The sequence below is a fragment of the Eptesicus fuscus genome, chromosome 14 (genome assembly GCF_027574615.1).
Source record: "Eptesicus fuscus isolate TK198812 chromosome 14, DD_ASM_mEF_20220401, whole genome shotgun sequence".
In the NCBI taxonomy this organism is placed as follows: domain Eukaryota; kingdom Metazoa; phylum Chordata; class Mammalia; order Chiroptera; family Vespertilionidae; genus Eptesicus; species Eptesicus fuscus.
The window spans coordinates 6,538,788-6,565,966 of NC_072486.1; the positions used below are offsets into that span (position 1 = coordinate 6,538,788).

General features: G+C 46.1%; 1 protein-coding gene across 2 annotated transcripts in view; it reads right to left on the reverse strand.

Annotated features, from left to right (window-relative positions):
- Nucleotides 1–2,477: 2,477 nt before the first annotated feature.
- Nucleotides 2,478–27,179, reverse strand: part of BMPER (BMP binding endothelial regulator) — a 201,582-nt gene continuing 176,880 nt past the window's right edge. For both annotated transcript variants that reach the window (XM_054726134.1, XM_054726133.1), the window contains 2 exons: nt 8,480–8,610; nt 2,478–3,872 (listed from right to left, as the gene is read on the reverse strand). In XM_054726134.1, the coding sequence (XP_054582109.1) occupies nt 3,691–3,872; nt 8,480–8,610 (313 nt within the window). In that variant the 3' untranslated portion in view covers nt 2,478–3,690. The remainder of the gene's footprint in view (nt 3,873–8,479; nt 8,611–27,179) is intronic.

Consider the following 27,179-nt stretch of genomic DNA (forward strand, 5'->3'; position numbering starts at 1 on the left):
CTGATGTCCCCACCCTCCCTCATCAGACAGCTGTTTGACTTAGTAGGCCCAAACTCCCCTCTGTCTTCTCTCTTTCCTTCTTCTAAGAATAGGCATGAAAAAAAAAAATCTCAGGTTAAACTAAACCCTGGAGAAGGTATGTCACACAAACTTGTAATCAAGCCATCCAAATTCATGAAATTGATCCATGAAAAAGGGCCTTCATCATTCATCCCCCGGGGTTGGCCGTGATTGACAAAGTTGAAAAAGAGGCTATTGCGTCTCGCTGGGTTCAGTTACTCAGCCCTTGGATGAGTCATGAGCAGTAAATAACCACCCACAATTTCCTTTCTGCATCATCGTCCTTCTGTATCCTTCTTTCAATAAAGAGTGAACTGGGAAGGACTTGAAAGAGGATCTAAAGGAATAAAAAAAGAAACAGGGCAGATCAAGTGATTTCCCTCTGTCTCCTTTTAGCACAGTGTGGGGAGTAAATGAAATTACAAGTAAGTAATTGCAAATTGTGTCTGGATAACTATGCAAGTCATCTCAGTAGTGGCAGGGGGTCGAGACCCCCTGGTTCTTAACCCTGCCTGGACACTACCTCTTTGCATAACAGATAAGCAAAAGAGGGTCTCCAAATCCTCAAACAAAAGGGGCAAGGTCACAAACTACACCTGGAAGGGGTCTCCTAAATCCAAGCTCTCCTTCCACATACAGCACTAATGCAGTGGCCTGGCTACCGTGGGTCCCAGATAGTGGGGTGTTAAGGACCCAAGCACAATAACAACCACACTCCCTGGTTCCTCAGTCACTATTACACTGTGCACTTTATTCTGTTCACTCCAACAACCATTCATGTCCCAGTAAGAAATCCAGTTCATCCGTTAGCTGTTAGGAACATCTGCTAAACACAGATGTCTTCACAAGTGATGGCAACATGCTGACTCTCAACAATTTGGGATTTTGCTGTTACCTGTTAATAATACTCTTTATAATGCATTATCCTAATATATAAAAAGCCAGGGTCCGTAACATCCAAAACGACCGAAGGCTCGACTGACTGCCCCCTGCTGCAGGTGCTGCGACCCAGCACTGACTGCTGAGGGGGCTGTGGATCAGGCCCGAAGAGAGGCCTGGAGAGAGAAGCAGGGTCTGATCCGTAGCCTCTGTGGAAGCTGTTGATCAGCCCTTGCCTCTCTCTTTCTCTTGGGGCCTGGCCAGCAGCCAGGCCTCTCTTTCTATAGGGCCTCTGCTGGGGCTGCTGATCAGCCCCACCTCTCTGATCAGGCCCATTGATAGGCCTGGAGATGCTGACTGGCATAGAAATCGACCAATCAGAACCAAATCTGGGTGAAGTGCGAGGAGCCAATGGCTGCCTAGGAGCTGGAGCTTTTGACGCAGACTGGCATAGAAACTGACCAATCAGAACCAAATCTGGGTGAAGTGCCAGGAGCCAATGGCTGCCTAGGAGGCGGATCTTTTGACACAGACTGACATAGAAACCGACCAATCAGAACCAAATCTGGGTGAAGTGCCAGGAGCCAATGGCTGCCTAGGAGCTGGATCTTTTGACACAGACTGACATAGAAACTGACCAATCAGAACCTAATCTGGGTGAACTGTGAAGGCAGAATCTAAGGTGGGGGCTGAGGAGGGGTTTTAAGGGCAACAGCTGTTTGGTATAAGGTGTAAGAAAGCAGTTCAATTTTTTAATGTCCAGTTTGGCAGTATAGTGCATATGGCTGGCTATCACTGCAGCATCTCCTCCTGATGAAAAAGGCTCCCCCCACCCCCATTTAAGCAATCCTATCCTATATAATCTATCTATACTACTAAAAGGGTAATATGCTAATTAGACCAGGTCCACTGGCCATCTTCCGGACATCTGACTTCCTTCCAAACAAAGCCATGGTAGTGGGGGCCAAGGCAGAGGCCGTTAGGGGTGATCAGGCCAGCAGGGGAGGACAGTTGGGGTGAGATCAGGCCAACAGGGGAGGGCAGTTGGGGGCAGTCAGGCCAGCAGGGGAGGGAAGTTGGGGGCAACCAGGCCAGCAGTGAAGGGCAGTTGAGGGTGAGATCAGGCCAGCAGGGAAGGGCAGTTAGGGGCAATCAGGCAGGCAGGCAGAGAGGTTAGGGGTGATCAGGCAGGCAGGTGAGTGGTTAGGAGCCAGTGGTCCCAGATTGTGAGAAGAATGTCTGACCGCGATTTAGGGGGGGTTCCCTCAGCCCAGCCTGCACCCTCTCCAATCAGGGACCCCTTGGGGGTCGGACATCCCCCAAGGGGTCCCTGATTGGAGAGGGTGAAGGCTGGGCTGAGGGAAACCCCCCTCCCGTGCACGAATTTCATTTACCAGGCCACTAGTAGGGTATATAAAATGTATATAAATAGAGCTGTTAAAGATCAAGGAACCTGAAGTTGGTATAGCTTATTTATAAAGTACAGCACAGCACATCTTGAAATGGAAAATATGTAGTTTTAAATCTTAAGCCCTTTATTCACTACAATGCAAAACATGTTTATTTTTAGACATCAGTGGGTTTTGTTTTGTTGACATTTCCACTTATGCAGCTGAAAACAAGTCAGGAAAAATCACATGGTGACTAACATTACCCTATCAGGATAGTAGAGCAAGTATATAGACCATTCTTCATTTGGACTAATGTTAAATCGACAGATCAGTAAAGGCTTTCTTTCTGTCTAATAATTACGACGTGTTAACAGTCACCAAATAGCACTGAACTGGGAATCCTCTATAAATAATTAAAGGCTTTCACTTTATAAATGGAACAGTCACAACATGGAGATGGCTTACATCGACTCATTGGATTTGCCCATCCTAAATTGTTCTGAGATTCAGAGAAATGGATAGTTTTTCTTATGCTGTGCAAGTGTCTCCAAATATTTGCTCATGCCCAATAAAACTAACATGTCACCCAGACACTCCTTAATCTCTATGTGTGACATACAAGTAGATGCATCCACCACACACACACTTATACAATTAGGAGACTCTGAGAATATATAAAGATGGTAAGAAACCATTTGATTCTTTGGTTATGCTCCAGTAACAAATATATATTTCTTGGCGACCTGCCAATCAGTTTGGCAAATCATACCAGATCATGACCCAATAACGTCGAAGAACCTAGGCCTTGCTTTCCACGCACCATTAGGGCCTGTCACCAATCAGCAGCCGTCTCTTTCCGGCAAACATTCCTTTCTCTGCAATCATGAAACACCCCTGGATAGAGCTGCCCTTCTCCAGAGAAACACACTTCTCACTCAGCTGCAAATCCCGATTCAAAGCTAAAATTAATGCAGGCAGGCAACTGAGGATTTTTTTTTTTTAGAAAAACTTCCTTCTAAATGACAACGTATGTGATGTTAAAGCCATCCAAGATGTCCGCATGCTGCCTTATTAAATTAAAAACACCTGGTTTATTTATACAATGTGTCCAATGGCTTACAGATTAGGATTCTAGAAATAATACATGTCTTATAGCAAAAAATATACATATAATAATCCACCTGTAGTTTATATAAATGACGAAATGTTTCTGAATATATCTCTATATCTATATATGTACACGTATATACTCCGTGTGTGTGTGTGCAGGAGGGCACACGAACACAGTAGTCCCTCACTGGCTCTGACATGCCAGTGTCAAGGACACCAGGTTTCAAAGTCTTTAGCTGCTGAACAGAGGTCACCGCTGAGGACAAAGGACTGGCTTGATGCACCTTCCCCGGTGAAGGACCAGGTTGGCGGGACAGTGGCAGCCCGCAATGCACGGCTTATTGCACGGACCAATTTCATTCCAGTTGTCACAGGTCTTGACACATCCTGGGCCGCAGGTGTCGTACACAGCCCCGTGCTTACACTGGGTGGCTGGAAGAAAGGAGGAGACAAAGGTGAGATGTGGGGAAATGGCCTAATTGGTTCACCCACAGCCTGATGCCATCCTGCAGGCTCATGTCACTCACGGCCCAGGCCTTTCCACAACACTGGGTCACTTTTGCATTTTAAAAACCTTTTGTTGAAAGTAATGCAGGTGTCTCCTTTTATCCCCTGTTCACCCCTTCTAACCCTCTAACCCGCCACCCCCTCCCCCCCCACGCCAGGCCTTCACCACACTACTGTCTGTGTCCATGGGTTATGCATATATGCATGTAAATTCTTTGGTTAATCTCTTTTCACCCACCCACCCACCCCCAACTCCCCCCACTGAGATTCATACTTTTGCATTTTAACAAAGGAATAATGAACACCTATCATCCCACAAACATCCTGGGATCACCTGCACCTAAAAAAATAACATCAAAGATCTAGCTGCTGGGCCAGTGAACTTCAAAATAAAATAAAATGAAAGCTTTTTATTCCAAGATAAGACAAACTATACATTAGTAAAGCTATAAGGAAATCTATAAGGTCATTGAGTTATTGATAATACTGTGAAAAATGAACTCCAAAGAGTCCTCCAAGCAACTGAGCTGTGATGAATACAAACATTTTGTGCAAACACACCAATATTCAAATAAACACAATTACACAACAGGAAAAAATCTACCAAAGATATTGGAAATGTGTTAACATATTTTAATCATATTTTAATTATGTGTTGAATTAATCAATTTGAGGCAAGTTAGAGCAAGAGTAAAGCTAAATATATCTGGTAATGGGATTACTATCCAGACTTTATAAAAAACTCATGCAACTCAACACCAAGAAAACAAACAATCCAACTAAAAAATGGGCAGAAGACCTGAATAGACACTTCTCCAAATAGGATACATAGATGGCCAATAGACATATTAAAAGATGTTCAACATCACTGATCAGGGAAAGGCAAATCAAAACCACAATGAAATATCACCTCACAAATGTCAGAAAGGCTACCATCAATAAATCAACAAACAACAAGTGTTGGCGAGGGTGTGGAGAAAAGGGAACCCTCATGCACTATTGGTGGGAATGCAGATTGGTTCATCCATGATGGAAAACAGTATGGTGGTTCCTAAAATAAATTGAAAATGAAACAGTCTTATGACCCAGTGATTCTGCTTCTAGGTACTCATCACGAATTCAAAACACGAATTTAAAGGGATATATGCACTCCTATGTTCATTGCAACATTATCTACAATAGCTAAGATGTGAAAACAACCCAAGTGCCCATCAGTAGATGAGTGGATTAAAAAGCTGTGGTTCAATGGATTACTCAGCCATAAAAAAAAAAAATGAAATCTTTCTATTTGTGACAGCATGGAAGGACCTAGAGGGTATTATGCTAAGTGAAATAAGTCAGACAGAGAAAGCTAAATGCCATATGATTCCACTTACAGGTGGCATCTAAAGAGCAAAATAAATAAGCAAACAAAATAGAAACAGACTCATAGATACAGAGAATAGAATGATGGTTGCCAGAGTAGAATGGGGTTAAAGGGCTGGATGAGAAAGGTGAAGGAATTAAGAACTACAAATTGGTAGTTACAAAATAGTCCCGGGGTTGTAAATTACAGCATAGGGAATATCGTTAATAATATTGTAGTAACTATACTGCCAGGTGGGTACCTGAAGTATTGGGGAGGGAATTTTGTAAAGTATGATTGTCTAATGGCTATCCTGTACACCTGAAACTAATAAAAAATAATATTGAATGTAAACTGTAATTGAAAATAAAATTTATCAAGAGAATAAAGCCAGATAGGGGAAAATCAGATGTGCCAACATGTAATGAAAGTAGTACCAGCGTAGTCCTGGGGGCTGGAGGTACTTCGAAATTGGTAACTCGCATATTGCACTGTATTTGGTAATTCACATGCTACACTGGAGTCCCATTAGTCCTTCCTCCCACAGCTAGTGGCCATGTGCTTTGGGTTGGTAGTCACGATACTGTCAAAATCCAGGCTACACGTGGAAAGTCCCTCATTCATTCAGAGTTTCAAGCCTGGCTGGCTTCTTATTTGTTCAACTTCCAAGCTTTTTACTCTGGAAGATTTCCCTTCTCTGGGAGCTAAAAACAAGGAAAGAGTGTTCTTCTAGTCTTCAGAATTCCAGATGAGTCTACTGAGGGATGCTGCATGTCTCTGTAAATTTCTCACGTACCGGCTGTCAATCTGCAGAAGTTCATAGTGTGTGTGTGTGTGTGTGTGTGTGTGTGTGTGTGTGTGTGTATCTGCAGAAGTTCATAGTGTGTGTGTGTGTGTGTGTGTGTGTGTGAATCTGCAGAAGTTCATAGTGTGTGTGTGTGTGTGTGTGTGTGAATCTGCAGAAGTTCATAGTGTGTGTGTGTGTGTGTGTGTGTGTGTGAATCTGCGGAAGTTCATAGTGTGTGTGTGTGTGTGTGTGTGAATGTGCAGAAGTTCATAGTGTGTGTGTGTGTGTGTGTGTGTGTGTGTGAATCTGCGGAAGTTCATAGTGTGTGTGTGTGTGTGTGTGTGTCTGTGTGTGAATCTGCAGAAGTTCATAGTGTGTGTGTGTGTGTGTGTGTGTCTCAATGTGCAGAAGTTCATAGTGTGTGTGTGTGTGTGTGTGTGTGTGTGTGTGTGTGTGTCTCAATGTGCAGAAGTTCATAGTGTGTGTGTGTGTGTGTGTGTGTGTGTGTGTGTGTGTGAGAAAGGCTCCCCTGCAGCAGCACATTGATGGAGCTATACTTCACTCAGATGGCTCCATAATTGTAAGTGGGAAATGAAACCTTTCAGGATCCATATTCCTTTTCCATTAGAAAAGTAAATTTAGCTTCTGAGATTCAGCCCCTGAAATCAGGATGCTGACACGAAATGTGTAGCCTTCAAAAGCAATGCGTGTGCTGAAATGGTGCTAACTATAGCTCTGGGCCAGGAAGAGTTCATTGATGCTGTATCTAATACGATCCTCACCACAGCTAGCAAATCCGCCAAGTTCTGCTGAGCCCAGCATTTCACCAGGCTGGGTGGAGGGGGCTTGACTCCATATCTGTTATTCATCCTCTGGTCGATTCGAGGGCAGGAGGACTCAACATAGAGAAGGAGCATTCAGTAGGTGTGTTCAAGATGTACCAAAGGGACCCAGTCCCTCAAAAACATTGCCCTTACGATGCTAACCCTCACTGGTGCTTCAGGGAAGAGGTGAGCCAGGGAGTCTCACCTCCAGGAGCCTCTGCCACTCCTCAGTGTGAGCTATTTTTCATCAAATCCACATTCCTCCGAGATGCAGGCAGCACTGAGAGTGGCGCTCAGGCTGCGGGAAGTGAACTGAGACATAAAGACTCGACTTGGGTTTGCAGAGGAGGGAGCACATCCATAGGGGACGTCAGAGGAGATGAAAGGGCCTTGGTGTTTGCAAGGACACAGACCGTGACTGCGTGACTGCGTTAGGAGTGGCTGGAGGAGGCATTAGTAACCTCCAAATAGCCTCCAGCTACTCCCCCAAAGCCACCCACCTAAGCACACGCCGTAGCATTAACTCGGTGGTTTCAGCTCTGGCTGCAGGTCAGAGCCACCTGAAAGGTTTTAAAAGACACACAAGGCCAATTAAAGCAGGCTGTCTGGGCCTGGGGCCCAGGCACAGGTTTCTGGGTCTGTGTTGTTGTTAAGCTCCCAAAGTGACTTCAATGTGCAGCCAAACTAAGACCCATTAGCCTAAGTGAACAAGAGGTCCACACACTGAAAACACAGCTTCCAGACGATTCCTTCATCACGCCGACCATTCTCAGCAAGCACTTAGTGTAGGTTACCATTGTTGTCTGGCTCTCCCATGGGACTGCCAGCACCTCAATGACAGGGGTCACGTCACCAAAGTGCCCACCGTGCTCAGCACGATGCCCAGTGCGCAGCCACGTTGTGGGAAGTATTTCCTGGATGAACTAAGATGTCCATTTCACACATAGCAAAGAAGCTGATGACCTTGCCCGAGATCAAAGAGCTGAAACAACTATTATAGAAATCTATCTCGGCAAAGGAACATTCTGCTAGGGTTTGCAGCACAATCTCTCTCTCAAATAAGATAAAATAAAATAAAATAAAATAAAATAAAATAAAATAAAATAAAATAAAATAAATAAAATAAAATAAAATAAAATAAATAAAATAAAATAAATAAAATAAAAAATAAAATAAAATAAAATAAAATAAAATAAAATAAAATCACAGCTACCCTAAAGACCTTAAGTGACTGCAGTTGTCCTGAGTCTGCGTTGCGCCACACAGACCCCATGCACAGCTGTGACCGTCCATGAGCTGAGCACATCCAGCTGGCAGCTTGAGGCTGGGGGGTTGTGAAACAGGAAATCCTTCAATTGCTCAAACGTGCTCCTCGCAGAGCATGTCTCTTGAGTGCTTTCTGTCCTGCCCCTCGTGGGAAGCCCCTGTGTTTTGTCAAGTTGCCATCCAGCTGGGCCATGGCCGGGATTTCCCTTCGGCCCAGGCGGGATGTGTCCATTCACGCCCCCAAGTCTCCCCGACGGCAGGCCTGGGCAGGGAGGTGAGCTTCCGATGGGTGGGCCCCGGAACCGCTCACCTGCACAGCTCTGCTGGGGCTCCCAGTGGACGCCGACGCCCTCGCGCTGGCAGGCCCGGGTGTATGCCAGGAATGACTCGCAGTAACAGTTTTTATGGACTGGACACTCACACATGTCTGTCACACAGGACCTGCGAGGACCAAGAGAAAGAGAAACATTCAAGAATATCCAACATCCTAAACATGACTTGCAGCAAGGGGTGAGGGGTGAGTGGGGAAGTTTCACTGGCCACTCCAGGCTGCTGTTTTAGGTTGAACACCTAAAACTAGTATGGCAATTCGGCACGGAACCTAGGCGGGCTCTCTCCCAACAGCATGGCTGGAGAGTCCCTTGCTCCTGGAGCAGGAGGTTCCGCAGGGAAAGCCATGCTCTGGGTTCTCCTCCATCCAGAGCAGCAGCCACTGTATCCCCCTGATTAGTGAGCACTAGGAATACATCAGGGGTGACTGAGGGACTGAACTGTTCTTTTCTTTATTTTATAGTCAAGTTGTTTAAACTTACATTTTTAAGTGTTTTTATTGCTGTCAGAGAGAGGAAGGGAAGAGGGAGAAAGAGATAGAAACATCAATGATGAAAGAGAATCATCCATCAGCTGCCTCCTGCACACCCCCTACTGGGGATGGAACCTGCAACCTGGGCATGTGCTCTGACCGGGAATCGAACTGTGACCTCCTGGTTCATGGGTCAATGCTCAATCACTGAGCCACACTGGCTAGGCTACTTGATTTAATTTTAATTAACTTAGATGTGAATTGCCACGTGAGCCTAGGGGTTATCACGTTGCAAAAGCAGCTCTTTGAACATAGCCGCCGTTCAAGGTGTTGTCCTTTTGTGACTAGCTCTGACACAGGAATGGTAGGCACTACTGCAATAGAACCGAAAAGATGACCAGGGACGAAAGCACAAAATCCCACGGCAATATCTTGACTCTTAGTCTCTTAAGAAACACTGAACTCCATTTGTAAGAAGGTGGTGTGACAAATTCCAAAGAAAGCAACACTTCTGGCCCCTCATGAGACCGAAAGGGAAAGAGGATTGAACCAAGGTCTCCTTAATTTGACTTGAAGTATGGAACGATGCGCCAGGACATAAAGAGAACAGAAATATGTTTAACACGTTCAGCGCCCAGTCAGTCACCGGTGACTGACGCTATACTTTCCATCCGGAAGACAAAACAGGCTGGGCGCTTAACGTGTTAAATGCAAAAGTAACGAGTGTTAAGACATGTCAACCTCAAAGACACAATAATGACCTGCCCTTGGCCTGTGCTAGTACAGTTCATGAGGTGCAGCCTGTCACTGCGAGGCAATAGGACACCCGACAGTCACTGCTGGTGAAACGAAGAGGTCCTTTTACCAGTGAGTAGATGCGCCCACAGTCACATGAACAAGTGGCAAAAGAGTGAGTTAAATTACACTTCCTAACTCTAGCCTAGTGCTCCCTCTTTTATCAGACTATACCACCGTCCTCAACCTTCGCCTTCTAGCAAGTTCCCTGCCTAGCAACTCTGGCTCAGCGTTTATGCAAGAGGCCTCCGAGATGAATAAAATCCAACTACCCTTATTTTGTCAGACACTTTCTCAGCAAAACCTCTTCCTTACAGGACCGAATTCAAGATGACAAATAGCACAGGCAATCTTGAAAAGTGATCAGGATTGACTCTTACTCTCTTAAGTGATCAGGATGCACACGGTCACCCAGTGTTAACATGTCACCATTTTTCCCTGGTGGGACAGGTCTGCACACCTGATCAGAGAGTGACCAGCCAGCTCTACCGCCTGCTCTGAACAAGAATGACAGAGACCCTGTGAAAGCACCACAGACTCACCAGGCACCCCCGAAGTTACTGCAGCCAACACTCAAGGGCAGAGCCCTGGGAAACATGAACTAACAGGGGCAAGAGAGGGGCAAACCTGAAACCCACAGAGCCTCTCCCACGTCACCAGGCGAGAGATCATGTGATGACACGCTAATCAGCACAGAAGCACTGGTCTCTCTCCTCTCTGTAATCATCAAGGCTGCATTTCTTAATAAGCTTCTCCCACTAGCCTTACAGAGATCCTGCGAAATCATGTTCACTGGCAAACCCTTTCTGGGACAAGACACACAGTGCTGTGTCTTTAAATCTATGTGGAGCCTCCGGGCTTCCAGGAAAAGCCAAAGGAAGCCGGCCCTTCAAACGGCCTGATGTCTGGGAATGAACCCTCCTCACCACCATGCCCTGTGCTGTTTCCATTCTCATTTCCGACTAACCTGCACCCATCACATGCAAGCTCAGACTCCACGGTGACACTTGCAGCCGCCCCGCCCCGGGATCTCCCGTCTAATCCCATTTCTACTTCCCTTCCCCAGGAGGCACTTGACCCACCCTCCTTCCTGACCCTTGGGGTGGAGGTCCCTTTCCCTTGTCCACAAACCCTTGAGGTGACATTGATGGAGGGGCACCTCGTGGGCCTGGAAAAAGGACAGTGTTTGTATGGAAAAGAGCCGGTCTCCACAGGAGCGGATGCATCCTCTGATTTGGAAAACCACCCACGGTGGTTCTGTCGAGGCGTGTGGACGGGAAACGGATTCAGTTTCATTTTTCTGGGTGGAAGGACTGCTGGGGACTGCTTTCCTTCTCTCCTCTTTGTTCCTACTGGTGTCTTAGGAAGCTATTTATTCAGGTTACAATGAAGTGTGGGCAGCTAAATCCCATTCCTGGAGACTGTTGAGAGCACATGGCTGAGGCACACATTTACTAACCACCCCGTACAGACACCCGGGCCCAGACCCACCGCGTCCTCACACACGATCGCTGACCTGTCTGCCCTTGACAACGAGGAAGACCAGAAGACGGGAGCTGCTGGATTACTTGGCGCTCGTGAGGGACAGCGTTTGAGGCCAAAAACGTTTGTCAAAGCCAGCCCTTCGCTTGAAAATTTTCACACATTTTGGAGGGTTTAAAAGATGTATTTTATTTTATCATAGAAGTTAAAACACAAGGTGTCTTTTCACTTGTCAACTTGACAATTTTTACACAGGGTCTGGGAGAGGATATGGAAATCGACAGTCAAAACCCTGCTGGCAGCAGGGCGACACTGCACTCTCAGGCCAAGTCCCTTCTTCCTGGCTGCCCCCCCCCCCCCCGCACCCCCCCCCACACACACACACGCCTTTATTCTTGCACAGACCCTCTGAGTCCCAGTTGCCCCTTTCCCTGTTTGTGGGAGAACGAGGATGTATCCGGCTCACCCAGCCACACATGGCTCAGTAAACACGCGGCGCATCGTCAGAAGACCGGGCAGGAATGGCCTAGTGACCGGTCCTCGCGTCCTCAGGCCGGAACGCTGGACATGGATGTCCTTGCCCGGATGCCCTGGCGGCCACCCAACACGGCCATGGCCCTGGGCGCTGCCGGCCGCAGCCACTCTGAACTAAGCCGCTTCTCCCAGGGCCTTCTACTGCCAGGTTCACTCTGAACGTCTGGTCCTGCTCTCCTGAGTCCAAGGGAGTGTACGGTTTTTCATTTAATGGAAGGCGGAAAAAAGGTCTGGATGCGAGAATTCTGCTCTCATGACACATTTTCAGAAAAGTACATTCAATATTGTCAGAATAGCCTATAGAGCTCCCTGTTATTAAAAAGGCAAACCTCCCATGCTGCTAAAATCAAAACATCCAACTTCGCTCGGCTGCCTAGCAACAGCATACCGGGTGGTTCTGCCTCTGCTTTTTCTGGCACAAGGGCCACCCTGTCGGGGAGAGGCAAGCACTCAGGCCTTGGATACCCAGACACAGTCTGAGCCGCTGGGAACGCTCCACGCTGCTTCTGGGAGAAGAGAAAGGCAAGCAGGGGTGAGGGCAGCAGCCCCGTCGAGGCCACTGCCCAGGAAGAGCCTGTGGCTGGAGGGCGTGAGGTCAACTTTTCTGGGAGCTACAGTAGAATCGGGGCTGGAAGGCGACACGCGATCACTGGCTCTCCTTAGTGCATGTTCCAGCGAAGGTCACAGACCCGTATGAAGGCACTCAGGCCTGTTAGCACCTGGCATAGATGCGGGAGAGGGGAAGGACCGGAGAGGCAGAGTCCCGCCTGGGTGGACACAGCGTGTGTAACCTGCAAGAGCCTACCAAAAGAGTCACTTATACTTTAACCCTTGACATTCTGCCCTGATCTCCCTCGCCGGAGTTGCAGGGAAGTAACTGGAGGGAGTAAGCACAGGAAGAAGGCAGATCCGTGTCACATGACCCCTCGGAAGGTCACTCCATCCCTAACTCAGCAGTGGCTACCTCTGCCTCCTCCTCAGTCCACCGTGGGCACCCTCGCACGTGCGACAGAAACAGCGCTCCAGCCCTAAAAACAGGCCCAAAGGTGCAACGCTGGGAAACGGGGGGTCGCTTCATTGAGTTGTTCATGAAGGGGGAGCAAGCCCACGGAGCCCCAGCAGGGAGTCCCTGCTGCTCCTTCCAGACCCTTGCTGGCCAGCCCGCTTGGCACCTCTGGGCTTACATGTTGGTGAGAATATCCAACAGCAAGCATGGGCTTCTGTCTTGGTTCTGTGGCTGCCGGGGCTGCTGGATGGGCTTGTCCCTGTCACACACTCAGCCCGGGGCAGCCGTGTCTCTGGCTGTGAATACTGAGCCGACCTGCAGTCCAGCCTCTCCGAACGCCCCGCACAGACACGCGCCAGGCCTCCCACGGGCCAAGAAGGAAGTCACTGAGCTCTGTTCGTTCCCGGTTCTCAGCGAGGCTCCGAGATGAACAGAACTGGGCCCCCCGAGAAAGGGAGATTGTGCGGACCCGAAAAGCCAGAGCCCAAATGACCGAAGGGCTGTTACGGGCAGGAAGCCAGTGCAATAGATCCTGAGGACTAATTCCATGCAGGCGGGCAAGGGTGTCTGTCCAGAAGGAATCGCAGAGCGGGAGACATGGGAGCTGGGTCTCCGAGTGTGGTAGGCGGCCAGTTAGACAGGCACGGGCAGAGCAAGGACGAAGGCCACCAGGGCGGAAAGCCCCAGGTGCCTAGCAACCAATCAATGTTCAATGTGTCTCTCTCACATGGATGTCTCTCTCTCTCTGTTTCTCTCCCTCTCTCCCTCCCTTTCCCCTCCTCCCTCTCTCCCTCCATCCCTTCCTTCCACTCTCTTAAAAAAAAAAAGAAAAGAAATCAATGGAAAAGATATCCTCGGGTGAGGATTAACAACAACAAAAAACACAAAAAACCTAGGGTTCTACATTTTTACCTCATTGAGACACTCTCTAGGTACTGAAAAATCCTGCCTGCTTTCATCCTGTTAGCGCTCCCCAGGAGGCAGCGCCATTAACTGCGCAGCAGAAGCGAGTGTGGCACAGAAGTTCCAGCCTGGGCATCAGCCTCAGGCGCCCTCCTAAGCTAGAGACCGGTTTTGTGGAATAACGGAGGCATCTGAGGACACAGAGAGCAGCAAGGCCACCTTTCAAGAGCAGCAACGCTGACAGCTTCCCACAGATGCCAATTTTCAAAGAAGTCCCTCGGACTTGCCGTGAGAGGAGACCAAACAGCCATCGTGCATTTCCTGGACCTACAGTCGTTCTCCCTCGATAAGGCCACGTATCAGGCCCTCTGTGGGGAATATGATCTCGTGCCCTGAGTTGTCTTCTGTCTCAGGGCTGGGGGAGGGGTGCGCACCGTCCTATTTACCCGATGCTCAGGGGTGATGACTTTTAAGGGGCCAAAGCCAGAGACTAGAACCACCATCCATCAGAAATACTGCTCTTGGGGAAGGTGAGCTCTCTCTGCTGGGGTAGAAACACTGCCTCCACGGAGGGGGCTGCTGGTGAGGGGTGTGCCGTGATTCACAGACATTTGCTGAGATGTCCCTCTTCCAGGGATAACTCATTTTTCAGTTTGGGCAAAGATGTGGCACCAGCCAGCCAGGGAGAGGGGAAGCCTGGTCACTACCCCCCTCTAGTGGCCGAGAGTTAGAGCGTCAAGTAACCCTCATTCTTATTCCAGCATTTGCTTCTTACTCTTCACATTTTGGGGGATGATGGCTGCAAAAAGAGAACGAAAAAAAAAAATGGCTGCTTGTCAGAAAATCAATCACTTTTCTTTTAAAGACGTCCAATTTGCCATTGTCATGCCCTCTGTGAAACAACCAGAAGGCTGGTGGGTGCACCAAATCCCTGCATAAGCCTAAGGGCCTGCCCAGGTGCAGGCACGAGGGAAGCCTATGGGAGATGCACCTGCAGAGCAGGCCAGGTGCAGCATCAGCGGGGAAAAGCCTGCGCTTTTCCACTGTCTGTAAATCTCATTTCACCTGCGCACTGCACCTAACGCTGCACACTGCACCTAACCCTGTGCACCGCACCTAAACCTCCACACAACACCTAAACCTAAATCTCCACACTGCACCTAACCCTGCTCACTGCACCTAAACCTATGCACTGCACCTAAACCTCCACACAGCACCTAAACCTAAATCTCCACACTGCACCTAACCCTGCTCACTGCACCTAACCCTACACACTGCACCTAAACCTACACACTGCACCTAAACCTACACACTGCACCTAAACCTACACACGGCACCTAAACCTCTGCACTGCACTGAAACCTACGCACTGCATAGAAACCTACAGACTGCACCCAAACATACACACTGCACATAAACCTACACACTGCACCTAAACCTCTGCACTGCACCTAACCCTACACACTGCACCTAACCCTGCTCACTGCACCTAAACCTACACACTGCACCTAACCCTACACACTGCACCTAACCCTGCTCACTGCACCTAAACCTACACACTGCACCTAACCCTGCTCACTGCATGTAAACCTGCACACTGCACCTAAACCTACACACTGTACCTAACCCTGCACACTGCACCTAAACCTACACACTGCACCTAAACCTCTGCACTGCACCTAAACCTCTGCACTGCACCTAACCCTACACACTGCACCTAACCCTACACACTGCACCTAACCCTGCACACTGCACCTAAACCTACACACTGCACCTAAACCTACACACTGCACCTAACCCTGCTCACTGCATGTAAACCTGCACACTGCACTTAAACCTACACACTGCACCTAACCCTACACATTGCACCTAACCCTACACACTGCACCTAACCCTGCACACTGCACCTATACCTCTGCACTGCACCTAAACCTCTGCACTGCACCTAAACCTCTGCACTGCACCTAACCCTACACACTGCAACTAACCCTACACACTTCACCTAACCCTGCTCACTTCACTTAAACCTACACACTGCACCTAAACCTATGCACTGCACCTAGCGCTCAGCTCGCCCCCAACCTAAGTGATAGTCACACTTAGAAAGACCTTCCAGAAATGAGAGGGGGCTCTCTACCCAGAACATCTGAAGCAATCCCTCTTCTCCATGGTGAGCTGTCTCATTAGCTCTCTACCCCACATAGATGGATACACACCATCATGGAGACTGTCACATACAACTCATCAAACACTCATCGAGTGTCTGCTGTGTGCAAGGCTCTCTGGGGAAGGCAGAAGGAAAGAGGACCCTACCTTCAACTTGGGGCAGTGAGGGGGGCAGGGCAAGACCCGTCAAGACAGCAGGTAACACGCAGCACCCTTAGGGAGGCTCCGGGAAGGGCAGGGCTTCCCTGGAGGGGGTGACTCCTTGAATCGTGTTCCAGGGACCTACTTATCTCTGCACACCTGTGCTCACACAGGTGTCCCCATAGAACGAGCTAAGTGGGAGCCGGAAGAGGCAGCCAGGTGAGGCAAAGAGCACTGCGGAGCTACCACACCTGTGAACGCCCAGCTCTCACTTGGGGCCCGTTCTTCCCATTTCCTATGCCCGTCTTCCCTGAGCATCCCTCATGGGGCTCCAGGGAAAAGTACACAAGAAAGCAACCTGTCCCCACTCCCGCCACCGCCAAGCCCTGTGAGGAGAGAAATCCAGCCACCAGAGGACAGGGCATCGTGGTCTCCTGACTTTGCCCAGCTCAAATTCAGAGGGAAGGCCGTTCATCTTTTCTTTCCTCCCAGGCTAGGGTGGCAGCCCCTGGGCGCCATTCTCGGGGACGTCTCCCCCAGAAGTGCCTGTCACATCCAGCCATCTGTGGCCCAGCAGAGTGAGGACGGGTCTGCCCGTCTGGTGGCCGGCTGCCTGCTGAAGGGCAGTGGTTGGGGGTGTGTAGACACAAGTGGCCATGGGGAAAAACCATGAGTGAGGACCCAGCATCTGGAGGCCACACCCCAGCCACACGCGGCAGCCGCCACCCGCCCAACTGCTTCAAAGGGCCGAGCCCTCGGAGGCCTTTTTCGCATTAGGCCCTGGAAGGCTGCCAAGGCCCACAGCCCTCCGCTCTGTGCAGGAATAAAGGGCGGCGGGCGGCCGCCTCTGAAGGATGTGGTGCGCGGGTGAGCTTTGTCAGATGCTGGGTGCCTTTCATCAGGCATCAGCCCAGCCCTTTGGCTCCGCAATAAACCAGAATTCCCATCCAATTGCTGCACAAGGACGGGTTTTTGCACCCCGTCTTCTGTGAAGCTTGGATGTAGAGGGAAAACTCAGTCCGCTGGACCTCCAAGGAGAGGTGTCCTTCCCCAGGGCCACCCCACAGCCCGCCACGGGGGATGGTACGCGGCCATTCTCACATCGCCAAAAAGAGGTTCATGGAGCAGACAGTCCCCAAATCCAAACCGTAAACACCGCGGGCCAACCACCTCTTTGGCAGCCTCTTCCAGAGTGGGTGCGCCTCCTGTGAGCCCCCCGAAAGATAGGAGGCAAGGCCTGTTTCCCAGAAGCTACCGAGGGGACTGCTCACAGCCCAAGAGAGGAAGAGGTGGGGATGAGGCAACACTTCCTGAGGACCTACTATGTGTTAGGTGCATTGCATCTATGAGAACCTATAATCTTGACTGCATAATGTCTAACAGAATAGAACTAAGAGCTAAGGAAGTCAAGCAGTTTTCTTTCCAACTAGATCCATGCTCTCTCCCCTACAACATGTTACCTGCTATAGCACATGCTGTTTGCTGTTCCTTCCACTGGCATGCTCTTCCACCCCTTCTCCTGTGATTGGCCCCTCACTCCATCTACCCCACTACACTCCAGGGTGGGCAGATTTTGCTCACCACCTTTCACCAGCCCAGTGCAATGCTTGGTCAAGAGAAGATACTCAAAACCTATTTTTCTGAGTGAATTGTTTATAGATGCTCATGTAGTCAAGTCTTGATGAGGTGACTACTAAGAAGACAATGAGAATCAGATGGTTAAATGGCCCAAGAGAGTTTGAAGGAGTGAGCATGCCATGGACTTAAGTACTTTCAATGGCCAAGAAGAATAAGAGCTGAAAACTGGCCACTACACTGGGCACCTAGGAAGTCATTGGTGGCCTTAACCAGACTGGATTCACAGGAATTGGGGGACGAAATCATCTGGACATATATTGAAGGTGAAAAATATGTGAATCATTGAACAAACACCATCTCTCAGTAGGTTGGCAGTGAAGAGAAGGAAAAATGGGCAATGGGTTGGAGGGAAGACATGTGTGTATGTGCTTGTGCGTGTGCGTGTGTGTGTGTGTGTGTGTGTGTGTGTGTGTGTGTGTGTTAGGATCGAGAAGACTTAAACATATTTTGCTCCAAGAATAAAGAAATCCAAGAGAAGATGTTGAAGCTAAAGAGAAGGAGGGGGTAGGTGAACCACTTAAAGCCTAGAGTAATATCATGAAGGAAGGAAATGAGGATGGGTCACGAATTAAGTAAAAAGTGCCATTCTCTTCACTTAGAGTTGCTAGTAAATCCCTAAGTAAATAAGTAAATAAATGAATGAAAAAAGGGGGGAAAAAACAACATAAAATTTCCTATACTTATATAAGACACAGTAGGGGAAGGGGTGAAAATCAAGGCTACCTTCTAGATCAAACATGTCAAACTCAAAGGCTAACACAGGCCAAATAAACGAGGCATGTGGCCTGCGGGCCATGAGTTTGACATGCTTGTTCTAGATACACAGTTGGGTGAAGGAAGTCCAAGGCCCCAATGTAAATATCTAGCAAAGAAGGAAGTAGAATTGAATGAAATTTTCAAATGGTGTTGCCAGGTGAGGAAAGACTCCAGACTAGGACAAAATTACCACCTCTAGAGAAGGAGAGTTCCACTTGGTCTCCGTCTATGACCGTGGGGACCAAGGGTGAATGAACTGAAATAAAACTGAGCTCCGGTTTTAATCAGACAGAAACTTAGTGCTGCAGACATTGACCCTTAGCTCCTATGGAGAGAAAGATACTATGGCAGGCTTTCTAGACCTTATTTTTATGATCTGAGGTTAGTGATGGAACATTCCCTCCCCACAAATCAAACAACCTGAAATTTAGAAACCACTTTCCTTGAGGTGGGGTGGGCTTCTCTAGATGTTTTCTTCCTGAAGATTTTAATGCTCTCAACTATACAACAAAGGTCGTAACGGGAACCATTGTGGTAACCCATCTTGGTTTAGGACAGGGAGGGCTCAAAACTCCAACCAAGAGGCTGGGTGAGTCATAAACAGTCACAGAATCATAAAATCAAGAGTCTTAAAAAGACATTGGTGAACATCTACTCCCTGCAGGAATTCCTTTTATAACATCCTGGACAGATGGTCATACATCTGCATCGTCTGTACTAAGGGCTCAGGAGCTTTTTAGGAATCTCATTCCTGTAATAGACAATTAAAGAAGCTTCCTTGTAGATTAAATGGAAGTGTGTTCTGTAGCTTCCACCCATTTGTTCAGGTTCTGCCTTCTGTCACACTGTGGACTTGTTCTGTGCTATCCCAGCTTCCCTGTGATATCCTCTACAAACACATTACAAACAGGAACAATGTTCCACTTAGATGTTAACTTTGGGGGGACTTCCAGAAATATTTGCGTTATACCATTTGTATTCCTGTGCTTCTGTTTCCTTTACACCTACCAGCTAAAGGACATCTAAACCTTCTTTCCTTTGTATTTATTCTTTCTACAGAACAGGGACAATGTGCATGCCTCCAAGTCAGGGGCAAAGATGTAGAAGATGGGGTTCCAACTCCAAACTATACAACGTGCTACAATAAATTGTAATAAAAAGAGGGAAATGATGAGTGCTGTACAAAACAGTGCAGTATTACAAAAGAACTTCAAGGTGGCGGGGGAGAGGGAGAGAGAGTGTTTTGACGTGGAGGGTAGGGAGTGAGAAGTTAGAAAAGATTTCAAGGAGGAGGCTTCCTTTGAGTTATATCTTAAAAGAAAGAATAAGTTTTACCCAGGCAAAAAGGAAGGAAGGTCTTTCAGAAAACTCATGTTTTAGAAATACTTTTGTTTGAAATGCCTCAGGTACCGGTGGGGGACTCATGAGCATTAAGAACAGAAACAGAAGTCAGAGGAATCGACTGGGAAGGTAGGTTGTGCTCATGTAACAAAATGCCTTGTAGGCCAACCTACAACGAAGCTAACCCTTTTGTGAAGATCAGAGGAGTCGCTGACGGATTTGAGCACAAAGTGATAACATACAAAATACACCTCCGGAAAGTAAGCTGATAACAGTGTGTTAGGGGGGCTGAGGTAAGTGGAGAAGGAGGATTAAATGAGGAATTAAGGAGCTATTGCCGATAACCCAACGTGGGGTTATGAGAGAAAAAAGATACAACCAGAGTCTTATCTGGTGAAGTGTCAACAGAAATTCAGAAATGTAAAGCCCACGGAATAGGAGAGGCATAAGCTATAGAGTCTGAAAAACGGTTTTATGTTGGGGCAAGAGGGAAAAGTGGGGTCAAAGATGCATCTGGAGATTTGAGACTAGGTTTGAAGTCTGTCAACGAATAAGAGGAATGCAGGAGGAGGAGCTGATAGTGAGAAGAGGGAGTGGAAGGACAGACAAGGGGTTCATAGTTAAACATGCTGAGATTCCAGTGAAATACCCAGGCAGTGATGTGATTGTAAATATTTAGCAACTGGCTCTGGAGGGTGTTGGGGAGAAGAGAGAACCCCTGATGTGCAGTCTCTGCCAATGCCTGTGGTGTCAATTCTCCTACTCTAGCACTTTCAAGCTACCAACATGAGATCACTGATCACCGAACATGAAGTTGGAAGAGATGCTAACAATTGGCCTCATAAGCCTGCTCTAGCACACCACTGCACCCAGCTGAAATATTTAACAGATGGTGGAGAGGGAAGACAGGAGTTGAGCCAAGATCATTCCTTATTGTCCAGTAAACAAAATGTGATTCTTTGTGAGACAAAGTTAACACCGTGACTAGTGACAGACTAGAGCGCCCCTACTGATGTGTTCCAACGCCAGCCGAAAGCCATAAATAAATTTTCTCATTCTGTTACCAACATTCATGTCAACATCATGAAAATAAGTACTGACAGCTACCAATGAGTTTACTCTCATTTTATTTTTCATAATGTCTCAGGAAGATTCCTCTTTTAAGATTTATTATTGTTTTGCCTGTCATGAAATAGTATATTGCTGAAGCAATTTGGCTTAAAAAACATCAACTATATGCTACTCTTGATTTCTTTCCAGGAGTATAACAATCTAGCAACATGCCTGATTAATACTAGGGCAGTCCATGATGCCATGAAATTGGTAAGGGGTATTATGTGAAACAGGAATTTAATAGGTGAGAAAAGTGAATGGTCCCTATAAAGATGATGGTTGAAAGTCATGCACTGGGAAAGAAGAGAGGAAAAGGAATGGTTGCAAACTATTCTACCAGGACTCAGCAGTAAAATGCTATCATTCCCACCCATACCTTTCCAGTGATGCCACAGAGATCACCGCGTGCCTTCTTCCAGACACAGCGGCCAGGCAAGCATGTCTGTGCAGCCATGCTTGATAATAATACTTAGGGGAGCATACATTCTTCATTCTCTATGTAGAAGCCAAATGTTCTTTTCAAAGTACAAATCGTATCACTCCTCTAATTAAAAGTTTCCAAAGATGTCTCATCACATTAAAACCACAATCTCCCTGCCCAGCTGGCGTGGCTCAGTGGTTGAGCATTGACCTATGAACCAAGAGGTCAGGGTTCGATTCCTGATCAGGGCACATGCCCAGGTTGTGGGCTTAATCCCCAGTGTAGGGCATGCAGGAGGCAGCTGATCAATGATTCTCTCTCATCATTGATATTTCTATCTTTCTCTCCCTCTCCCTTCCTCTTTGAAATCAATAAAAATATATTTAAAGCAATAAAACTACAATCTCCCTGACCCCTAACCCTGGCTCATGTGCCCCTAGTGCTCTAACCCCTTCCTGATCTACCTCTTTATCTCTGTTTACCAGCCCTAGCTCATGACCTTCCACCAGGCTGGGCTTCCTGCTTCTCCGTCAATGTGCCAAGCTCATGGCCACCTCTGGCTGAAACATGCTCATTGGAGGGGTGGCTCGCACCTTCTCAACTTCCAGGCCAATATTGCCTCCTCAGACATTCCTTCTCAGACCACCAGTATATAAAGTAACCCCCTACCCCCATTCTACCCCCCTCTGTCAAATCAGGAATTTCTCTAATTACAGGCATACCTCAGAGATAGTATGGGCTCAGTTCCAGACCACCACAATAAAGCTAATAACACAATGAAGAGAGCCACAAGAATTTTTTTTTTGTTTCCCAGTACATAGAAAAGTGATATTTATACTGTACTGTAGTCGATTAAGTGTGAAATAGCATTCTCTTAAAAATGAACATACTTTCATTTAAAAAAATTGCTAAAGTATGTTGCCATCATCTGAGCCTTCAGCAAGTTGTAATCATTTTGCTGGTGGAGGGTCCTGCCTCGATGTTGATGGTGCTGACTGGCTAGGGAGGTGGTGGCTGCAGGCTGGGGTGGCTGGGGCAGTTTCTTAAAATTTTACAACAATAAAGTTTGCCACATCGATTGACTCTTCCTTTCATGAGCGATTTCTCTGTAGCATGGGATGCTGTTTTACCTACAGCAGGACTTCTTTCAAAATTGGAGTCAATCCTCTCAAACCCTGCCATTGCTTTATCAACTAAATGTACATAATATTCTAATCCTTTGTTGTCGTTTCAACAATCCTCACAGCATCTCCCCCAGGAGTGGATTCCCCCTCTAGAAACCATGTTCTCTGCTCAACCATGAAGCAACTCCTCGTCCGCTAAAGTGTCATCATGAAATTGCAGTGACTCAGTCCCATCTTCAGGCTCCACTTCTAATCGTGGTTCTCCTGCTGCTTCCACCACATCTACAGGTACTTCCTCCCCTGAAGTCCTGACTTCTCAAAGTCACCTTCTATGAGGGGTGGAATCAACTTATTCCAAACTCCTATTAGTGTTGATCTTTTGACCTCTTCCCATGAATTACAAATGTTCCTCATGGTATCAAGAATAGTAATTCCTTCCCAGAAGGTTTTCAATTTACTTTGCACAGATCCATTGTAGAAATCACTCTCTATGGCAACTATAGCCTTAATAAATGCATTTCCTAAGTAATAAGACTTAAAAGTCAAAAATTAGTCCTTGATCCATGGGCTGCAGAATGATGCTGTGTTAACAGGCATGAAAACAGCAATCATCTCATTGTACATCTCCCTCAGAAGTCTTAGGTGACCGGGTGCATTGTCAATGAGAGGTAATATTTTGAAAGGAATCTCTTCTCCTGAGCAGTACATCTCAACAGAGGGCATAAAATATTCAGTAACCATGTTGTAAACAGACGTGCATCTTCCAGGTTTTGTTTTTCTGTTTATGTAGAGTACAGGCAGAGTATATTTAGCATAATTCCTAAGGGCCCCGGGATTTTCAGGATAGTAATGAGCATTGGCTTCAGCTTAAAGTCACCAGCTGCATTAGCCCCTCACAAGAGAGTCAGCCTGTCATTTGAAGATTTAAAGCCAGGCACTGACTTCTCCTCTCTGGCTATGCAAGTCCTAGGTGGCATCTTCTTCCAACACAAGGCTGTTTTGTCTACATTGCAAGTCTGTTGTTCATGTCGTCGCCTTCAGTAAGCATGTTGGCTAGACCTTCTGGATAACTTGCTGCAGCTTCTACATCAGCACTTGCTGCTTCACCTTGCACTTTTATGCCATGGAGACGGCTTCTTTCCTTAAACCTCATGAACCAGCCTCTGCCAGCTTCACACATTTCTTCTGCAGCTACCTCACCTCTCTCAGGCTTCACAGAATTAAGAGAGTTAGGCCCTTGCTCTGCATTAGGCTTTGGCTTAGGAGAATGTTGTGGCCGATTTTCACGTCCCTCTAGGCCAATAGAACTTTCTCCACATCGGCAATAAGGCTGTTTCCCTGTCTTATTCCTGTGTTCACTGGAGCAGCACTTTTAATTTCCTTCAAGGACTTTTCCTTTGCATTCACAGCTTGACTGTCTGGCATAACAGACCTATTTGGCCTGTCTCAGCTTTTGGCATGCCTTTCTCACTAAACTTAATCACTTCTAACCTTTGATCTAAAGTGATGTGAAACTCTTCCTTTCACTTGATCACTTAGAAGTCACTGTAGGGTTAAAAAAAAAATTGGCCTAATTTCAATATTGTTGTGTCTCAGCGAGGCCTGAGAAGAGGAGAAAGATGGGAATGGGCAGTTGGTAGAGCAGTCAGAACATATGCAACATCTATCAATGATATAGAACTTCTTAGGAAGCACACTGTACAAAAAGATACAAGTCATGCTGTCAACAAATCAATGTAACAGAAGTGAGACTTAAAAATGCAGAAGCTGCCCAGCCAGCATGGCTCAGTGGTTGAGAATGGACCTATGAACCAGAAGGTCACGGTTAGAGTCCCAGTCAGGGCACATGCCCAGATTGTGGGCTCGATCCCCAGTGTGGGGCATGCAGAAGGCAGTCTATCAATAATTCTCTCTCATCATTGATGTCTCTCTCTCTCTCTCCCTTCCTCTCTGAAATAATATATATATATTTAGAAAAAAATTGCAGAAGCTATATGAAGCAAACAATAACGAGGACATGTGGAAAACAAGAGAATTTTCCAGGGGTAACATAGCAGACTTTATTTTTATATTTAAAATTTTGACATTAGGTAAGTTTTAATAATGTGATAAGAATCAAAGTAATAAATGTGAAAAAATCATTTCTAAAAATCTGTGTGGCTGCACAGTGGAAGCTGGGGTGTAGAGGCAGAGTTAGTGACCAATATGGGAGGAGAAGGCACCTGGGGCAAGAGGAGGAGGACCTTGACCCACGAAGAGATACTGATGGCCATCACCAAGGCAACAGTGGTTGCTAATGCAACCAAGGAAATGGAGTTTAGGTATGTTTAAGAGCTTACATCAAGATGATTCAGAAACTGTCAGAATATGTAAGCATCAGAGTTAAAGGAGAGAGAAGAATCCATGCCTTGTACATTCAACAAATACTTGCTGAGTACCTTCCATGTGCCAAGCACTAAATTAGGCACCAGGAAAGAGAAACAAAGAAACAAACAAAACCAGTTTCAACACATAAGAATCCTACATGTATTTCATTAAATACAAACAAAAATCTAATGGAATTCAATTCATAATTAGCAGGAAGTTAGGAAGCAAGTGTGCTTTCACATTACAGAATGACCAGGGGAGAACCTAAGTTTTGACCAATGGAGAAGAACCTAGAACTCCCGGGATGGATGGGCGTAAAACTGATTGGTAAATTTGGCCCAAACTGAGCAAATGCAGAGGAACCAGACCATAACCCGAGAGGGTTATGATGCAGAGTGAAATGTAGAAGTGAAAGAGGATCCAGACCTCTGGACCACTGGTTCTCAGCCCTGATTGCATCTTGGAATCAGTAGGGAGCGTGAAACAACAGTGATGCCAGGGGCCACAGCCTGCAGAGATTCTGACTTACTTGGTCTGGGTGTGGCCAGGGTATAAAAAAACCCTCCAGTGACTCTCCGCTGCAGCTCTGAAGAACCCCAGAAATTGGTCCTCATCACTAGCAGAACAGGCTCATGGTCTAGATATTACTACCTGCAGTCAAACACAGCCAGGAAGGTCCTATTCATATGGTTCACAGATTGCACTTGCCCCCAATTCTCCACAGGAATCCTCAGAGTCCATAAACTCACATTTTTAGGACAGAGCAACTAAGATGCAATTTTTTAGAATCTTCTACAAGCTAAATAGCTTTTCCATGTGTCTCTCTCACATCGATGTCTTTCTCTCTCTCCTTCTCGTCTCACCCTCCCTGGGGTGAAGATTTTTTTAAAAGGGCCGAAGTAGACTATTACCTTTTTTAGGTGCAGAAAAAGTTCTCCCTCTCTATTTCTTGGGTCCTCCACAATGTTTTAGATTTAACATACTGCATTGAGTGTGTCAAAGATACAGTTACTTGATTAAAAAGGAAAAGGGAACTTTTCTTCAGAAGTCCTGGGTGATGCTCACTGAATCGCAATCAAGCTTGATTCAGAGCTGACAAAGGCAGATTTGTATTTCATCTGTACTCTAAGGTCCTCCCAAGGAAGACTGACTCTATAATTCTTTCTTGTTGCATATTTATGACCAAAATCCTTGGGGGTCAAAGAGAAAAGTGAGTAAGAATGCAAACAAAGACTATACTTCAAGAGTGAAAGACTAAAAATCAAGTCACTTTTAAAAGTATAAATAAACTTAGGAAAAAAATGGAAGGAATTCAGTTTGAAAATATAAACATTGAGAATTTTTGTACAATAAAAAATAAAGAAACCAAAATATTGAAACTAAAATACCAAGCACTAACTGTGTACCCCTGGGCAAGTAACTCAAACTTTTGTTCCTAATGAGATATTTCAAACAGAAAGGAACAGAAAGTAATATAGCAAGTAGCTATGTTTCCAGTACTCAGAATGAACAAATGTTAACATTTTGCTGTATTTGTTTTAGGTTTCTAAAAGAAAGAAAACGTTAGAGGTATATTAGAAATTCTCTTTCATCCCCTCTATCCCTAATTTCATTCCTCAAAGGCAAGGGACAATTCTTCACAATAATTTCATGTTTTTACTACATATAATTATATCCATGAACAATATGTGGTATTCTTTCATATTTTTAATTTTACACAAATGGTATCACACTGTATATTCTTCTTGATTTTTCCACACAATACTATGTTTTCAAAATTTATGAGTGTTGATAATAGAACATCTAGTTCATTCACTTTAACCAATTTCTAATGTTTTTTTTTTTGTAAGCCATTCACCTAATCATGTACAATTAGGTATCTCCAATTTGTGTCTACTATTAAAAGTACTCCCAATAAAAATCCTTGTATATGTATTTTTGCTATCTTTTTGAAAATTTTAAAAGTTTAATTGTATCATATGTTATATCAATCTTTGGAAGATGTTGAGGCTTTTTGGAATCTAATGGTCAATTTCTCACAAATTCCACTTATAACTGGATACTCCAATTCTTGAATGCAGAGTTCTATATGTCTATTAAATAACACATAATTCTAATTGTTTACATTTTCTATATTTTTAACCATTTTTCCAGCTGACCTAAGAGTAGTGCCTTAAAATCTTTCCTTATGACTCAAGAGTAGCCAAATTCTAGTTGTAAATAGGAAAATTTTTGATGTATATGTGAAGGCAATGTGACAGAAATCACATGTGACATCTTCTTAGCATATTGTTTCTAGTATCTTATTTTCACCTTTAATTTGATTTTGTCTATTACTGCTATAACACTTTCATTGGTTGGTATTAAGATATATTTTCTCACCCCTTTATTTTCAATCTTTCTGTGCATTCTATTAGGTAT